Source organism: Peromyscus maniculatus, chromosome 4 (genome assembly GCF_049852395.1).
Source record: "Peromyscus maniculatus bairdii isolate BWxNUB_F1_BW_parent chromosome 4, HU_Pman_BW_mat_3.1, whole genome shotgun sequence".
NCBI lineage: Eukaryota > Metazoa > Chordata > Mammalia > Rodentia > Cricetidae > Peromyscus > Peromyscus maniculatus.
This window is the reverse complement of record NC_134855.1, coordinates 97,962,283-97,978,213: the sequence shown is the minus strand read 5'-3', so window position 1 is coordinate 97,978,213 and position 15,931 is coordinate 97,962,283. Positions and strand designations below refer to the sequence as shown.

The 15,931-nt window shown below is 52.5% G+C and overlaps 1 protein-coding gene across 2 annotated transcripts; it reads left to right on the top strand.

Moving 5' to 3' along the window:
- The first annotated feature begins 319 nt into the window (after positions 1–319).
- On the top strand, positions 320–15,410 carry Pla2g4f (phospholipase A2 group IVF). Of its 2 annotated transcripts, none has more exons than XM_076570425.1 (20): positions 320–532; positions 1,870–1,942; positions 2,554–2,690; positions 2,767–2,895; positions 3,195–3,235; positions 3,486–3,528; positions 3,954–4,020; positions 6,919–7,088; positions 7,204–7,317; positions 7,469–7,506; positions 7,740–7,875; positions 10,837–10,973; positions 11,195–11,417; positions 12,065–12,179; positions 12,375–12,512; positions 12,590–12,697; positions 12,821–13,021; positions 13,322–13,488; positions 14,235–14,421; positions 14,688–15,410. In XM_076570425.1, the coding sequence occupies exons 1-20, from the start codon at positions 416–418 to the stop codon at positions 14,909–14,911; spliced, it is 2,565 nt and encodes an 854-aa protein (XP_076426540.1). In that variant the 5' UTR covers positions 320–415; the 3' UTR covers positions 14,912–15,410. The 2 variants fall into 2 exon arrangements, with proteins under 2 accessions (XP_076426540.1, XP_015845662.3); XM_015990176.3 differs by lacking the exon at positions 320–532 and adding an exon at positions 844–1,085.
- Positions 15,411–15,931: the final 521 nt, after the last annotated feature.

Genomic DNA, 15,931 nt, shown 5'->3' with positions numbered 1-15,931 from the left:
CACCACCCCTGGATCTAGGAAAGGGTTGTGGTTAAAGAGATGAAAGGGATCTCCCAACAGTTCAGTCTCCTAGAAACCTTTTCCCAGCGACTGCTTCTGCCCAGCCACCTAGATTGTGGTCCACAGGGAAGGAGATGATACATACTGGCGTAGCTGCAGGCTCACACACATGGTCATGAACACTAAGCCTTTGCCTCTGGCCGTTTAAGGTCAGGGAGGCCTGCCTCTCTCCAGTTCTTATTTATACTGCCTGGCCATGTCCCTGCCTCTATGCCTGAATCACCAGGCACTTCCATTGGGAAGGGAGTCATGAAGTGAATCTTTCCAGGGTAGCGGTGACTTGGAGCATAGGCAGAGTGCGCAGCAGGCCCTTTGTGCTGAGGGAATAACCGAGGGAGGCCAAAAGAGACATAAAATGTCTTGGAGTCTCCATGAAACCCCGAACCAGAGATTCCGTATTTCTACTCAAGAGCTGAGGGGAAATTGGAACTTGAAGAAGGAATGGTGTGAGGATTTCTGGCAGCTAGAGGAGGTGAGCCCTGATTCTGTCACCTCCTAACTTCTGCTAATGCAGACTAGTTGGAAACGGGAATGCCTCGGCTCTTGCCCTACCCACTAAACAGGACCACGGCAAGGGGAGAGGGTGGCGGGAGGCTCTTGGTGTCTGCTTTTCACAGCTAGCTCAGTTAGGCAGGGCCTGGGTTGGGGACCAGAGTGCTAAGCAGGACCCCAAGAATCTCTTGGAAAGGGACTAACTTGCCTCTTGCCTGGGGAAAGCAGGCGCCACTCATTTCCTGGAGCACTTCCAACCCCACCTCCAGCCCGTGGCCACCCAGCACTAGTCCTCAGCACAGGCTTGCTCCACCCTCCCCACCCTGCGCTGCCTGCCAGACCTGAGCTACAGTGAGTGTAGCCAGAGAGAGGGTGGCTCAGGGGAGCAGGCAAGCTCCCTGCTGGGACCCAGGCTGCAGGCCATGCCCAGGACCCTCTGGCAAAAGTGGCTGGCAAGCAAGGGACTGCCCCTTCTTGGAGCAGTGCTGCTGCGGAAGAGAGAGAAGAGGGGACCACCGTTGAGGCATTGGCGGGTAAGGTACTCATCTCTCTTGGGGAGTGTTGACTGCAGTCCTGGGAGATGGTGCCCTGTGGGGGCTGAGCCAGCCACCGCTCTGGGGTTTGATTTAGGGTGGAACATACCACAGACAACCTGGAAAAGCTCAGACTAGAGGGATGGGCCAAGGCCTTGGCTCCTGAAAGTGATCTCCAAAAAGAAATGATGGCAAGTCCTGTGACCGTTGCCTTTGGTTGGTTTGCCAGGAATGTGCAGAGCGGCCATATAACCCATTGTGGAGAGAAGGGATGGGGGGGTTGGGGTTCCGGGAGGTAGATTGACGCCCAGAAGGCTGCAGTCTGGTAGTATCTTTTTTGAACCCAATCTTCAATGTAGTAACTTGTCAGACTAGTGCAGGCTGGGGGGCTGCTTCTCCTCACCTTCCTACTCTCCACCTCTGGTTGGTTTTCCAGCCCTTGCCTGGAAGCCCATAGATGTGGTGGGTTCTGGCTTTCCCTTTAATGTTTAACCTTAAATACACTATCCCAGAGCTCAGGCCACGTAGACGGAGCAGCTGTAGGCTGGCCGTCATAAAATCTAACTAGCTTAGCGTTGAGCAGATCCAGGTTCCCCACCAATCCTGACCACCCAACACCCTGGGCCTTGCAAAAGCTTCCCAGAGCTCCTGCATCAGTGACCCAGGACCAGGCAAGCTCTGTGGTAGGACAGTAGAGAGAAAAGGAGCCAGAACTCACTGGAGAGAGGAGACCAGGATGCTCCTGGCTTCCTGGGACTGAGTCCCTGGGGTTCTGTTGTTTCAGAGAGAAACCCACCCGTATTATGACCTTCAGGTGAAAGTGCTGAGGGCCAGAAACATCCAGCACACCGATCTGTGTGAGTGAGCCTCACCTCCACCTTCTCCTTTTCTCTAGGGTGTTCTCAGGTGTGTGTGTGTGTGTGTGTGTGTGTGTGTGTGTGTGTGTGTGTGTGTGCACACACGTGCGCACACACGTGCACAAATACCCACTTGAAGTAGAGTGAAGGGTTGGTGTTGACTATCAAGGGAGGTTGCCCTGGTGTGGGGTGCACAGAGAGGGGGGGTGGCACTGGAGAGGTGAGTCGTGTAGACTCCAGCCTCCTCCTGACCCTAGGAGGCTGTGTGAGGGTGTATTAGGCTCATGTTACCACACATCAAATGCCTGCTCTCTGGTGGTGCTCACACAGGGCACAGAATTTTACTGCCTGAATCAGGCAATTTCAAGGAGTTGCCCAATGGTCTGTGCTGCCACACGATGCTTTGAACTGTGGCTGCTGCTGCAGGATTTCTTGTCAGTTGAGTGGGAGGCAGACCTGGCTAGGATGGAGCTGGGAGCACCAAAGCTCCCTCCCCTGCCCCAGGCAGGTAGCCTGTCCCCTTGCTCCTCTGTCTCCAAGCGCAGCCTCCCCTGGGGAACCTTTTCAACAGAAAGAGTTTGATGCCAGATCCTCTCCCGTCTTTCCTGCAGTGTCCAAAGCTGACTGCTATGTCCAACTGTGGCTGCCCACTGCTTCTCCTAGCCCCACCCAGACGAGGACAGTGACTAACTGTAGTGACCCAGAGTGGAATGAGACCTTCCATTACCGGATCCATGGTGCTGTGAAGGTACAGGCCGGTAAGGGACAGGGCATGGAGGCCAATGAGTTCCTCCACAATGCTGATCCTTCAGTCCCCTCCCCAGAATGTCCTGGAGCTTACCCTTTGTGACAAGGATATCCTGGACAGTGACCAACTCTCTGAACTTCTGTTTGATCTGAGTAATCTCCAGCCTGGCCAGCCTCATACACACACCTTCTCTCTGAACCAGCAGGTGAGGTCTACCTGGGTTAGCAATAAGTAAATCTCAGGAGAGGACCCCTCCACCCCTACCCCTAAGCCACTGATAAGCAGCCATCTTGGTTTGGCCTTGCTAAGTCTGGAACCGTATCTGGCACATATTTCTGAATGAATGAAGCTCTACTTAGAAACACCACTGTGCCTATGAGGTGCCGTACCAGACTCGTTTCCTAGGCCCTAGAGCTCAGCACAGGTGGGAGGCAGGAGTGGCCCTTGAGATTTTTGAAGGTGTGTGAAAATTGCTGCCGTTCTCACCGCCCCCACCCCTTTCAGGATTCACAAGAGCTGCAAGTAGCGTTTACACTGGAAAAGAGGTGAGTCCAGTGAGAGCCAGTATCGATCTGTTTATTCCAAGTGCCAGTCCTCAAGTCCTTTACTTGCCTTGGAGGCGTGACTTTAGAGAGGACAGCCTGGAGTTGACACCTAGACGGGGAGATGCTGGATGACAAGCCTCCCTACCCACAACCCTATCATGCTTTCCAGGCTCTTACACCTGCTTTGATCATGTTGTTTTAACAGCCGTGGTAAGGGGGTGATGGCCCATGAAACCCTTATCTTTTACAGCCAGGTGCCTGCATCTGAAGTCATCACCAATGGGGTCCTGGTGGTGAGTAGGGAAGATGGGTGTAGAATTGTGTGGGACTGGGGAACAGGAGATGTAGTAGACTGTGGTTGAGTCCAGGATGCCCCCATGTCTCTGGAAGACACTCAGTTCTTCCTTAGAAGGAAAGTGTGTGAGGGGATGAAGAATACATGAGCTTGTGTGGGTATCACAGAACCTTTGTTCCTCTGGGGCCCTGGATGCTGAGGGAGCCTGTGGGGCCCCATAATTCTCTTTCCCACAAATGCCCACTTCTTATGAGTCCTGAGGAGGAACACGGCACAACCTTGGGGATTGTGACAAAAGACCCCTGCCCATAGGACCCACGTCCCAGAGAGCTGCTATGGTCCTTCCCCTGGCTGTTCTTCCCTTCTCCATCCTGATCAGACCCTCTAGGCTCTCTTGACTGCTAAGGTTTCTGCTTTCCTCAGGCTCAGCCCTGTCTGAGAATCCAGGGCACGCTCAAGGGAGACAAGACAGCCTCACTTGGGGAGCACGGTGAGTCGGGCCCTTGGAGCTTGCCTTCTTCCTGGAGGCCACGTCAGATGTGAGGGCTGTGGCTCTTAACATTTTCACAGCTTAAAGAGGGGGAGAGGGCAGCAGGGACTTGGCTAAGAGTGGTCTCCCCGACCTGTGCCCAACTGACCAGCCTGGACATATTCTTAAGACCTCAGCAGAGGCAAGAGAGCCGACTCAATTGAGCAAGTGCTTTTAAAGCCTTTAGTCACATCCTGGCCATTCACAGGTTACTGGCCCAAACAAGACATATGCTTAAACTCAAAGTCAGAGGGCAAGGGGTATAGTCCACCTCCTTAGAGGGGAAACTGAAGTCACTTGGTTAGCACAGAAGACCCGAGACTCTGGGAGAAGGGAGTCCTAAAAGATAACACAAGGCTCGTTTCCTACCTGTTCAGTCTGCCATCTTGTGTGAAACCAAGGCCTCGGCCTTCAGTTTAAAACCTCAGCTTTAAAAATAACAAAATGAGGGGGCTAGAGAGATGGCTCAGTGGTTAGGAGCACTGACTGCTCTTCCAGAGAACCTGGATTCAATTCCCAGCACCCACATGGCAACTAACAACTGTCTGTAACTCCAAGATCTGACACCCTCACATAGACATACATGTAGGCAAAACACAAATGCAAAAAAAGTAAGTAAATTATTGTTAAAAAAATAACAAATGAGGCTAAGGAGAAGGCTCAGTGGGTAAAAGAACTTGCTACGCACACTTGAGGACCTAAGTTCAAATCCCTAATGTTCACTTCAAAAGCTGGGCATGGCCCACAGTGCTCTGGGGATCAGAGACAGGAGGATTGTTGGAGCTTGTTGACTGCCAGCCCAGCTCCAGGTTCAAAGAGAGACTTTGTCTCAAGGGAATAAGGTGGAGCATGACAGAGCAGGACACTAACATCCTCTGTCCTCCTTATATGTGCACAGGCATGCATAGTCACACACATGTGAGCATGTTACACACAAAACCTAAATAAAAATAACAAAACGTCTCAACCAAAAGTCATGGGACCTTGAGCAATTCAAGAAAGAGTTAGGCATGAGATAACCAAGAAAACTACAGCTGCATCATGGTGGCTGTGTCTCCTGTCAGTCAGAACACTCCATAGTTAAATACGCTGAGACTGCCGATTTATTATTTCAAAAACTAAGGCACCAGGGCATTTCCCCCACACAGGTGAAGAATCGTCATCCCCCAAAAACTAGATTCATCATTATTTTGCCTCCCTTTAGGCTTTTCTAAAGGACCATGGGGAAGGACGGATGTCTTAAAAGGGATTTTCACTTCACTCTGATTTGGGGTGGGGGAGGAAGATCATATTGCCCTTTGAATATGCCACCCACCACAAAATATTCATAGAATATTTAAAATCTTAGGTTTAAAAACTTAAAAATCCATAACACAGAACTCCCAGTGCATCTCCCTGCTCTGCGGCAGCCTCTGCCATCTCTCTGTGAAGGGCTTGCTCCGCGCAGCAGCCCACTGGAATCTCCCCGTGGAGTGCTTGCTTTGATAAACTGCTTAAAATGCAGCTCTTGATCCAATCCATTCCTCTGAGGAAAAAAGAGCTGAGAAGAGAGAGACACACACACCCATAATAGCATGGCAAAGAGAGAATCCTGGGGGAGGTGCAGGATTGGGGCTATTAATGCAGTCTGGCACAGAGGAGGAGAATCCAGATGTGGGAGTGGAGCCTGGTGGTATGACAGTTAATGTCCACATGGAGTTGAGCCTGTGAGATGAGCGCTGCCCTGGTGACATGGAGAGTGGCATTATGCTGAGATCTTAGCATCTATTGGACCATATTTCCTCATGGCAACCATGGAAAGCAGGCGCAGTCACTGACCTCTTCACTTCATACCACCAATAATACATGGAGAGCCAGGACCAAACACAGATCTGACACACTCCGAGGCCATTGCCTTCACCACAAGATCTGGCATTTCTTCAATGAATGGCACACCTTAGTCTGACTCCATCTCAGGCCATAATCCTTGGTAGGCGTGAAAAAGCACCTTTCCAGGTGTCTCCTACCTCAGGGCATGTCAAGTCTGGCTTCATCTTGTGCAAGGATGGGATCCTATCTGGACCTCCGCTGTCTTCCAACCCTTTGGGTCACTGTTGCTTCTGTGATGTGTTCAGAACCCAGACTCTTCTGCACAGCAGCGTGTGGATGTCAGGCCTGGAAGTTTCTCTCTGGATCCATCACCTCTCACAGCTGCTAGGAAGCTGGGCAGGAAGAGACTCACCCCGCTGTTCCTTGCCAATACGCAGCCTCATTTCTTTGCTTTTTCCCTGCTTGGGTCTCACCTAGCTTGAGCTGACCTCTGACCCCTCTGCTTCTGCAATATACAATTCTTCTGTTCCCAGAATGCCATCCTGCCTTCTACCTCGTCTTCTGAGTCCCTACATCCTTCCAAGGTCTTTGACTTCTGGAAGCTAAGGCCACAGCAACTAGCAGCATATGTCTGTGTTCTCTTTGGCCACAAACCTCCCCAAAAGCATGAATGGAGTCAAGAGATTGGGAATATTAACAGTTGAAAATCAGTAATTAATGCAATAATGAATAGCTATTTATATTATTAGTTACACGTTAGGTAACTAAAATAAAAATTTCAAAATTTCCAGCCCCATAGGCTATGGGCTGACCCAGTCCCTTCCCTCCTAGTATTGGTGTGTTTCCCACACTATATATACCAGGGCTGATTGGTTGTAGAAGCCGAGAGCTCTCCATGGTTCTTCTCCTGTGGTCAAGGTCCTGGAGTGAGCAGGGGATGAGAGCTAGGGACCCGGGGAAGAGGAGGAATTGCTGTCATCTGGAGTGTCATTGTCCTGAGCCACATTCACATCTGTCCACTTTGACCCTTCACTGGACCTCTGCCCTCAGGCTCGAGGCAGATCCAGCTGGCAGTGCCTGGGGCCTACGAGAAGCCACAGCCAGTGTCTCTGCGGCAGACCACGGAGCCAGGCCTGCCACCTACCTTCACCTTCCACGTCAACCCAGTGCTGAGGCCCAGACTGCATGTCGAGCTGCAAGAGAAGCTCCTGGTTCTGCAGGTAAGTGAGCAATGGCAAAGGGAAGGATAACGGAATGAGTCCATGTAGGAGGAGACAAGGGTGCCTGGGAGGCATGTCTTCCACCCCCATTGCTCCTTGGTACTCTTCTCCACAGAGTGGCCCAAACGATGAACTGGAGACTCAGACCAACAAGCTGAGCGAGACAGGCATCTTGCTCTCCTCTCTGCCCCTCGGCCAGGAGGAACAGCACTTTGTGGTCCTGGAGGAGGTAAGGTTTAGTCTGGTGCTGGGGGCTCCTGCCTGTCCTGTGATCACTGAGAGGTCTGGGGTCCACCCTGGCCTCCTACCTGAGTCCCAAGGGCCACAGGTGGGGGTCTGACTCTACTTTCTCAGGGATGAGGGCACTGTGTCTCTTTCAGGGGCAGGAGGTGGCTCTGAGTGTGAAGGCAGAAATGAGGTGAGGTGGGGATTTTGTGGAAAGCCCTTGGGCTTGGCTAGAAGTGGGGAATACCCCAGTGGGTTCTGCTTTCCTGCCCACTTGGGTCCGGCCATGGGGACCACCTCTTTGGTACTAGTGGGAAGTCCCTGGGGTGTTTTCTGTGGGACTTCCCAGAGTGTGGATCTGTTCCTATGGAAAATAGACTGGGCTCAAGGTTCTCCTCCATACTCCATCCACTCCATCTGAATCAGCTCTGGGGACTTAGACCTGCGCCTTGGCTTTGAGCTCTGTGATGGGGAGCTGGAATTTCTGGACAAGAGGAAGCGGGTCGCATCCAAGGCCCTGCAGCGGGTGATGGGATTGCGCGAGGCTCTACACTGTGACCAGGTATGGGACGGTAGGTGAACTCTAAGTCCAGCCTGTCCCCTTGATGGGTGTTACGTGGATAAGAGATGACAGGAAGCTCAGAGGAAGCATGGGCAGCAGAGGATGAAGAGAACAAAGGGGCCTGTTCCCCTAGCCGATGGGCACAATCTGCAGTTGGGAACCGGAATGAAGATTTACACAGTCCTGGCTGTGGGTGGATAGCTTTAACAGCTTGGGCTGTCACAACAGGATACTGCAGACTGAGTAGTTTAAACAACAGAAATTCATTTTCTCATGGGGTCTCCTTCCTGACTGGTAGACAGCTGCCTTCTTGCCGTGGTGTGACATGGCCGTTCCTGTGTGTGTGTGTATGTGTGTGTGTGTGTGTGTGTATGTGTTTCTGTGCATGTGTGTGTATCTGTGTGTGTGAGTCTGTGTGTGCATGTATGAATGTGTGTCTGAGTGTGTGCATGTGTATGTGTGTGTGTCTGTGTATACATGTGTATGTGTATGAATGTGTGCCTGTGTGTGTGCATGTGTACGTGTGTGAATGTGTGTGTCAGTGTATACATGTGTATGTGTATGAATGTGTGCCTATGTGTGTGCATGTGTACGTGTGTGAATGTGTGTCCATCCGTGTATACATGTGTATGTGTGTGAATGTGTGCCTGTGTGTATGCATACTCAGGAAGGAGCAGGAGCTCTCTTACCACTACCCCCGTTTCAGGAAAGAATCTTACTGTGTAGTCCTGGCTGACCTCAAACTTGCTATGTAGACCAGGTTGGCCTCAAACTCACAGAGAACCAATTACCTCTGCCTCCAGGTTATAATTATTAAAGGCGAGCACCACCATACCCACCTCCCCAAACCTTTTTTTTTTTTTAATGAGATAAGTATTAACACTGTGTAGCTAAGGCCTGGCTTCATATGTAATTTAGACTAGTCTTGAACGTGTGAGCCTCCTGCCTCAGTCTCCCAAGTGCTGGTATTCCAGGGATATGTTTCCATGTCCAGGCCTCTTCCTCTTCTGGTCAGGACAGCGGTCCTGTCAGATTGAGGCTCTCCCCTCTTACCCTCTTCTAACCACATCACTTCCTTATAGGCTCTGTCTGTAAACAGTCACATATGAGGGACAGGGCTTCAGCAAATGAATTTTGAGAGGGCACAACTGGACAGTGGTCAGAGGGATCAGAAGTAGAGGTTCTATAGGATCTCTTAGGCAAGGACCAGTTGGCCTGTGACTGGGAGCCAAGAAGATAGGAATGCTAAGAGATAGACCAGTGGAATAAGCCAGGAAAAGGCTGGTATCATCTTCTTTACCACATGGGTACAGCAGATGTGGAACCGCTGTCCAGCACTGGCCAGTAATGGCCAGTACTGCCAATAATCTAGACTGTATTCAGTCAACAGAGGTGGCCACTGAGTGCCAGATATCTGTTCTGATTCATCCAGCACTCTGTAACAGTAGGGCCCCAGTGAGCAGGGCCAGGGGAAGAAAAAAAGGAGTCAGAGTCTTGATAGACTGAGTCAACCCTTTGTGGCAAAGCTAATCCTACCAGGCACCTCTGATCCCGAGGAGAGCTCAGACTCTGGGTGTCCTCTACCTGGGGCCAGGCCAGGGAGGCTTGCTGGTCTCTGTCTCAGCTGCCAGCAATGTTGTCTTCCAGTCCCCAGAGGATATTTATCAGTGTCCAGGGATGTTTTGTTGTAAGTGGTGTATCCATGTAGAGGATACTGCTGGCATCTATTGAGGAAAGGCCAAAGATGCCACTGAGGGCCCCGCACACGGTACAGAACCACAAGGAGCCAGCCAGGACCCAGTGTTCGCATTGCTAATGGGGTCTGGTGAATCAAATACACCTGTCACTAGACATCTTTCTGAAATAATGGCTAAGAGCTGCCGCAGAAGTCAGGCATGGCGGTGCATGCCTGTAATTCCAGCACTTAGGAGGCAGAAGCAGAAAGATCAAGTCCATCTTTGGCTACAGTGTAGCTAGAGTTTTCCTGCCTTGTCCACAGTCAGGACAAATCTTTGTCACCTGCCAGTCCCACAGCCGCTCAGACCCAACCAAGTAAACACAGAGACTTATATTGCTTACAAACTGTATGGCCATGGCAGGCTTCTTGCTAACTGTTCTTGTAGCTTACATTAATCCATTTCCATAAGTCTCTACCTTGCCACGTGGCTCGTGGCTTACCGGCATCTTCACATGCTGCTTGTCATGGCAGCAGCTGGCAGTGTCTCCCCCCCACCTTCCTGTTCTCTCAAGTCTCCTCTCTGTTAGTCCCTGGCCACTAGCCAATCAGTGTTTTATTTATCGGCCAATCAGAGCATTTGACATGCAGACCATCCCACAACACTACAGAATGAGTCTGAGGTCAATCTGGGCTTCAGGAGACCATCTCAGAAAACAAAACAAAGCTACAGGCTGAGGAGTAGGCTCAGGCAGGAAAGTGCTTGTCCGAGTTCAGATCCCTAGCACCCAGGTGGAAAAGCAAGGCATGGTGGCACACATCTGTAACCCCAGCCCTGGGGGAGGGGGATGGTGACAGGCAGGTGATTGGAGGGAAGTGGCCAGCCAGTCTAGCCGAATCCATGGGTTCAGTGAAAGCAGTGTCTCAAACAATAAGGTGGAGATCAGCAGAAAATGACACCCAGTATCATCCCCAGGTCTCCCTATGCACATGTACTCATATGTTCACACGCCTAGAACCATGTGCACTCACATACACCAGGCGTAACACAGAATTTTTAAAAAGACAAGTCATCTGCGGGCTTTCACTCTTGGGTTTGAGAACCATCACTCTTGGGCTTAACCTTACACATCAGTTTGGTCATCTGTAAAGTGGGGGGCTCCCTGGGTTTCTGGGAGGACTCAGTGAGCTAATACATGGAAGGCGTTTATGACAACGGCGGCTGTGGATAAGCAGTAAATACGTCAGGCCTGGTGGTGTTGCTAACAAGTCATTGCTGTGCTCAGGTGCCTGTGATCGCTGTGTTAGGCTCTGGGGGTGGAACCAGAGCCATGACTTCCCTGTACGGCAGCCTGGCGGGGCTGCAGGAACTTGGCCTTCTGGATGCTGTGACCTACCTGAGCGGGGTTTCTGGGTCTACCTGGTAAGTGAGGTAGGGCAGAACACAGAGTGAGCTCTGGGTGGGTAAGGATGTCCAAGAGATGGGATGGAGTCTCTGATAAGGGGCTGGGAGCCTGCCTTCAAGGGGGTCAGGATGAGTGAGAGGAGGGTTCCAGGGACATGTCTGAGTGAGGGAATAGAACTGCGGGTGTATGTGACAAGGAGGAGCATCCTCTAACTCACAGGCATCCCCTCCATCCGCAGGTGCATCTCTACACTCTACAAGGATCCATCCTGGTCCCAGCAGCCTTTGCAGGGCCCCATTGAACGTGCCTCGGCTCGGGTCTGCAGCAGTAAGATAGGGATGCTGTCTGCAGAGAAGCTGCAGTACTACTCCCAGGAGAAGGAGGCCTGGGAGAGAAGAGGCCACAACATGTCCCTCACGGACTTCTGGGGCCTCATCATTGAGTATTTCCTGAACCAGGAGGTAGGAGACCAGGAAGTGACTATATTCTCCCCACCCCAGCTCCCTTTCCACACGTTTCTTCTCCCTTGACTCCTTTCTTATTCCTGGGGTAGAGCCCAGTAAAAGTGTGTATTGAAAATTGTTCCTGCCTGCCTCTGAGGCAGAGCGCCATGCCCACCCACCCATTGGCCAAAGCAGCCCTGACCCATGCCACCAAGCAGCTACTCCTAGAACCTCAGGCCCAGTCCGGCTGAGGCAGAAGGTTCAGGCAGCAGGTTCAGGCAGCTGACCCACAGTGTTTGGCTACAGGCTGGGCGTGGCCACCTGAGCTATCTCATTTCTAAGAAGTTACATCTCCTAGTGACTTTCTTTGTAAAGAAATTAGACTGGCTTTTCGATGATCCCCTCAAACTGTCAGTCTGGCTGTCTGCCTTCTGATTGCTCTCTGGAATGACCGAGAAAGGAGAGGATGCTCCCAGAGGCACTGGCATCATGAAAACCCACAGGGGGGCTGAGCTCTGCTACGGCCTAAAGCTACAGCCTGGCCTTGACAACACGACATATCTCTTGTGGGGTGCACCATCCCCCTCAGGGTGCTGATGCCAACCCCGAAGACAGAGAACAGGGGCTCCCCCAAAGCCAAGCTGTCTGCTTTCTCTCCTACCCAGGAAAACCCTGCCAAGCTGTCAGACCAGCAAGAAATGGTCAGCCAGGGTCAGAACCCTTACCCCATCTACGCCAGCATCAATGTCCACACACACATCAGTGGGGAAGACTTTGCAGGTGCCTGGGTGTGGGCGCAAAGGAAGGAGACAGGGAGATGCGGCAGGAGCGTGGGTGAGGGCGGGGCTGTTATCTGTAAGTGGGAGGTGCTCCCGAGCAGGGACCTTGGCCAATGGTGGAGTTCCTGCCTCTGGTTTTTGGAAAGCCGAGGTTCCTGCTCAGTCACGAGGACCCTGGTTCCTTTGTCTTCCCCAGAGTGGTGTGAGTTCACCCCCTATGAGGTTGGTTTCCACAAGTATGGGGCTTATGTTCCCACCGAACTCTTCGGCTCCGAGTTCTTCATGGGTCGGATGCTGCGGCGCTGGCCAGAGCCCCGCATCTGTTACCTGCAGGGTGAGTCTAGGTTTGGAGGTCGGAGGTTGGCAGGGCTAGGGCCAGGCTGTGATACGGGGCCCTGCCTGTCTCCCTAGGCATGTGGGGCAGTGCTTTCGCAGCCAGCCTAAGTGAGATCTTCCGGAAGATGGGAGGCTCGGGCCTGCGCCTCCTGGACCCGTACAAAGAGAGCGTCACTGTCACAGGTGAGAGCAGAGGCCCCTGGTCAGTCACCCCCACTTGCCAGGGCCCTGGCAGAGGGATGAAGAATGAGGGAGATGGATCAAGATGGTTCTCACTGTATTTCACTGCCCCTCCCCCCCATCCAGATGACCGCCCAACGTTCTGGTCGCAGGACCTGGACCCCACACGGCTGCGTACCAGGCTCTTCACCCCACAGAGCCCCTTCTCCCAGGCTGTGCTGGACATATTCACCTCCCGCTTTACCTGTGCCCGGAACTTTAACTTTACCCGAGGCCTCTGCCTGCACAAGGACTATGTGGCTAGCAGGGAGTTCATGGCCTGGAAAGGTGTGTGGTGCCGTGTGGGAGGGGGGAGCCGGAAGCAGATCCTTCCTATATACACATCTGGCTCCCTGGGGCCAGCGTTGGCTTTTATCTGGGTCTTGGAGGAGGTAAGGTCGTGGTCCTCTGTTGTTGATGGGGTTGGCTTTTCTCACTGCTGAAAGTTGAAAGGCAAGGTGGAAGGGCCAGGGTGAGGGACTCCTGGGCTGTTGGGAGGCAGGAGAAGTCTAGAGACTGTGACTATAGATGCAAGGAGAGGGCGGTCACCAGCAAGAACCACTGCATCTACCCCTGTGCACCTTACAGACAGACACCCCGATGCCTGCCCCAGCCAGCTCACACCCATGAAGGACTGTCTGCGCCTAGTAGACGGGGGCTTCGCCATCAACTCGCCGTTCCCGCTGATCCTGCAGCCCCGGCGGGCTGTGGACCTCATTCTGTCCTTCGACTATTCCTTGGAAGCCCCCTTTCAGGTAAGGAGGGAAGCAGGGGTCACCCAAAGTGAGTGGAGGGGAGGAGGAGAAGAAATCTCTGCTGAAAGGCCCGGCTGGGTGTTTGGGTGTCACTTCTGGTGGAGGTACCCTTTAGACATTGTTGACAGGTCTCCCAGCTGGAGAATTCTGGGATTATGAGAGGATGTATAAAGAGGGTCTCAGCTGTCTTTTAGACTCAGTCCTAGAACCTGCCTAGTTATGTTAGGATTTCCCTGCTCCACGGCTCCACAGGGGGCCTGGGGTTGCTGCCCTTTGTTACTATGGTAACACTAGCCATGAAAGTCCTCTTGGGGAGAGATCTGCAAAGGGCGCCTCAAAATCCCTAGGACAGTGGATGGATGCCATCAATCAGGTGTGGGTCTGGCGGGCTCTCTTTGACTTCCTCTTCATCCTCCCTGTCCAATGACTGCCTAGGATTGGAGAAGAGCTAAAAAACCCGTCCAACACGCCCTTGCTATCAACCCCTTAACAGGGAACAGCGGAGGGACTGTCGAAGGGACAGCCATGCTAAGGGGAGGAATGAGGATGGCATGAGAGGTCCAGAGGACTAGATTGACAGCGGCCTTTGCTAATTATTGCTAACTCACTGCGCTCTCACTGGATGCTTATTTCCAACTTTATCTGGCAAATAGAAAGGTGGTTCAGAAAGTCACTCAGAAATTCCGACACAGAGCTAGCTGAAGCCTGAGTCCAGGTAGGGGCCAGAAGCTTGCCTCTTTGCCCAGGTCTTGCAGATGACGGAGAAGTACTGCCTGGACCGTGGAATCCCCTTCCCCAGGATTGAGGTGGGCCCCAAGGATTTGGAGAACCCCCGCGAGTGCTATCTGTTCACCAAGACTGAGGACCCCTGCTCGCCCATTGTGCTGCATTTCCCCCTTGTCAACAGGACCTTTCGCACCCATCTGGCCCCAGGTAAAGGGAAGTCCCAAGCCTATTCCAACCCTCAGGGGAGGATGGGACACTAGCCTCCTGGAGGGCCTGGGCTAACCACTGCGCCCTCTGATGCCTGGACCTTCGTGTTCTCTCTGAGCCATCTCTTTCTAACGGGCCTGAGAGCTAAGATGGTCTCTTCCAGAGAGCAAGCCAGAAATCCTGAGCAGGGAACGTGTCCAGGGCCATCAGCTCCCAGCCCAGTTTCACAGAGTTCTCCAGCCTAGCCTTGCTTTTCCCACCCCCAGGTATAGAACGACAAACAGCCGAGGAGAAGGCCTTTGGGGACTTCATCATCAACGGGCCAGACACCCCCTATGGAATGATGGACTTCACCTATGAGCCCAAGGAGTTTGACCGGTTGGTGACTCTGAGTCGATACAACGTCCTGAACAACATGGAGACTATAAGGCATGCCCTCCAGCTGGCTCTGGATCGACGACGACAGGCTGGGGAAGGGGTTGGGGGCTGACCTGGTGGGAGTCAGAAGACTGTGGCAGAGATGTGATGGAGGGCCCTAGGCCAGGGCTTGCTGAGGGAGAAGACTTTAAGGAGCTTCTGTTTCCTACCTCTTCCCTGAGGTCTCCCAGTCCCCAGAGGTCTTGCCAGTGAACTTGGAGCAGAACCTCCTCATTCCCTAGAGAAGATGGGACAGTCTAGGTCTCCAGGAGTGCTTGGGGACACTGGGCAGGAGAGAGCAGATTCCATATTACAGTGGGGTGTAGTGAGAACCAGGCATCAGCCTCATCAGAGGGCCCACCCCCTCCACAGACGAGGGCCTCTGAAAACACCCTGCTTCTCAGAGCCTCACCACAGAGAGCTGTGGGCTGAGGAACCAGCTGCTCTCTTCACACTGAGACTAGATGCAGAACCACAGCCATCCACACTTCCACAGAGGCCCAGCTCTGGTCCCCTCCAAAGCTCCTGAACTCAGTGATCTCAGGAATAAACAGGAACTGTGTGGATTGCCAGTCTGTGTCATTGAATCCATGCCCTACTAATTCTTCTCTGCATTCTGGCCTCTCTGTCCCTCCTCAGAGGTCACCAGGCTCATGGAGCTTGTGACAAGATGGCCCACCCTGACAAGTGTGCACAGCATTTTGCTCTTTGAACACAAACCACGTTTTCTGGTTCATAAATACAGCTGTCACTTTGGGCAAATACAGTCTTCCCATTCTCAGGAGCCAAATGGGTATGTCTAGAGGGGTCATCTGTTAATCACGGGCAGAGGGAATGGACAACTGCATACATTGTATATACATACATTGTATATGTGGGTATATGTTCCTATGTATCGTGGGCCAATGATCACATGGGATGGGCAAATGGGTTGGGGGTGGACCTAGCCTGGATTCCTGCATCTGAGGACCTACATAGGTCCCTCCCTCTCTTTCTTATTTCTCCTGATCCACTTGAGGCCTTCCAAATATTGAGAGCCTCTCCAGAATGAGCAGCTTTCCAAACTGTGAAGAGGAGATCTATCTTCCTCTGA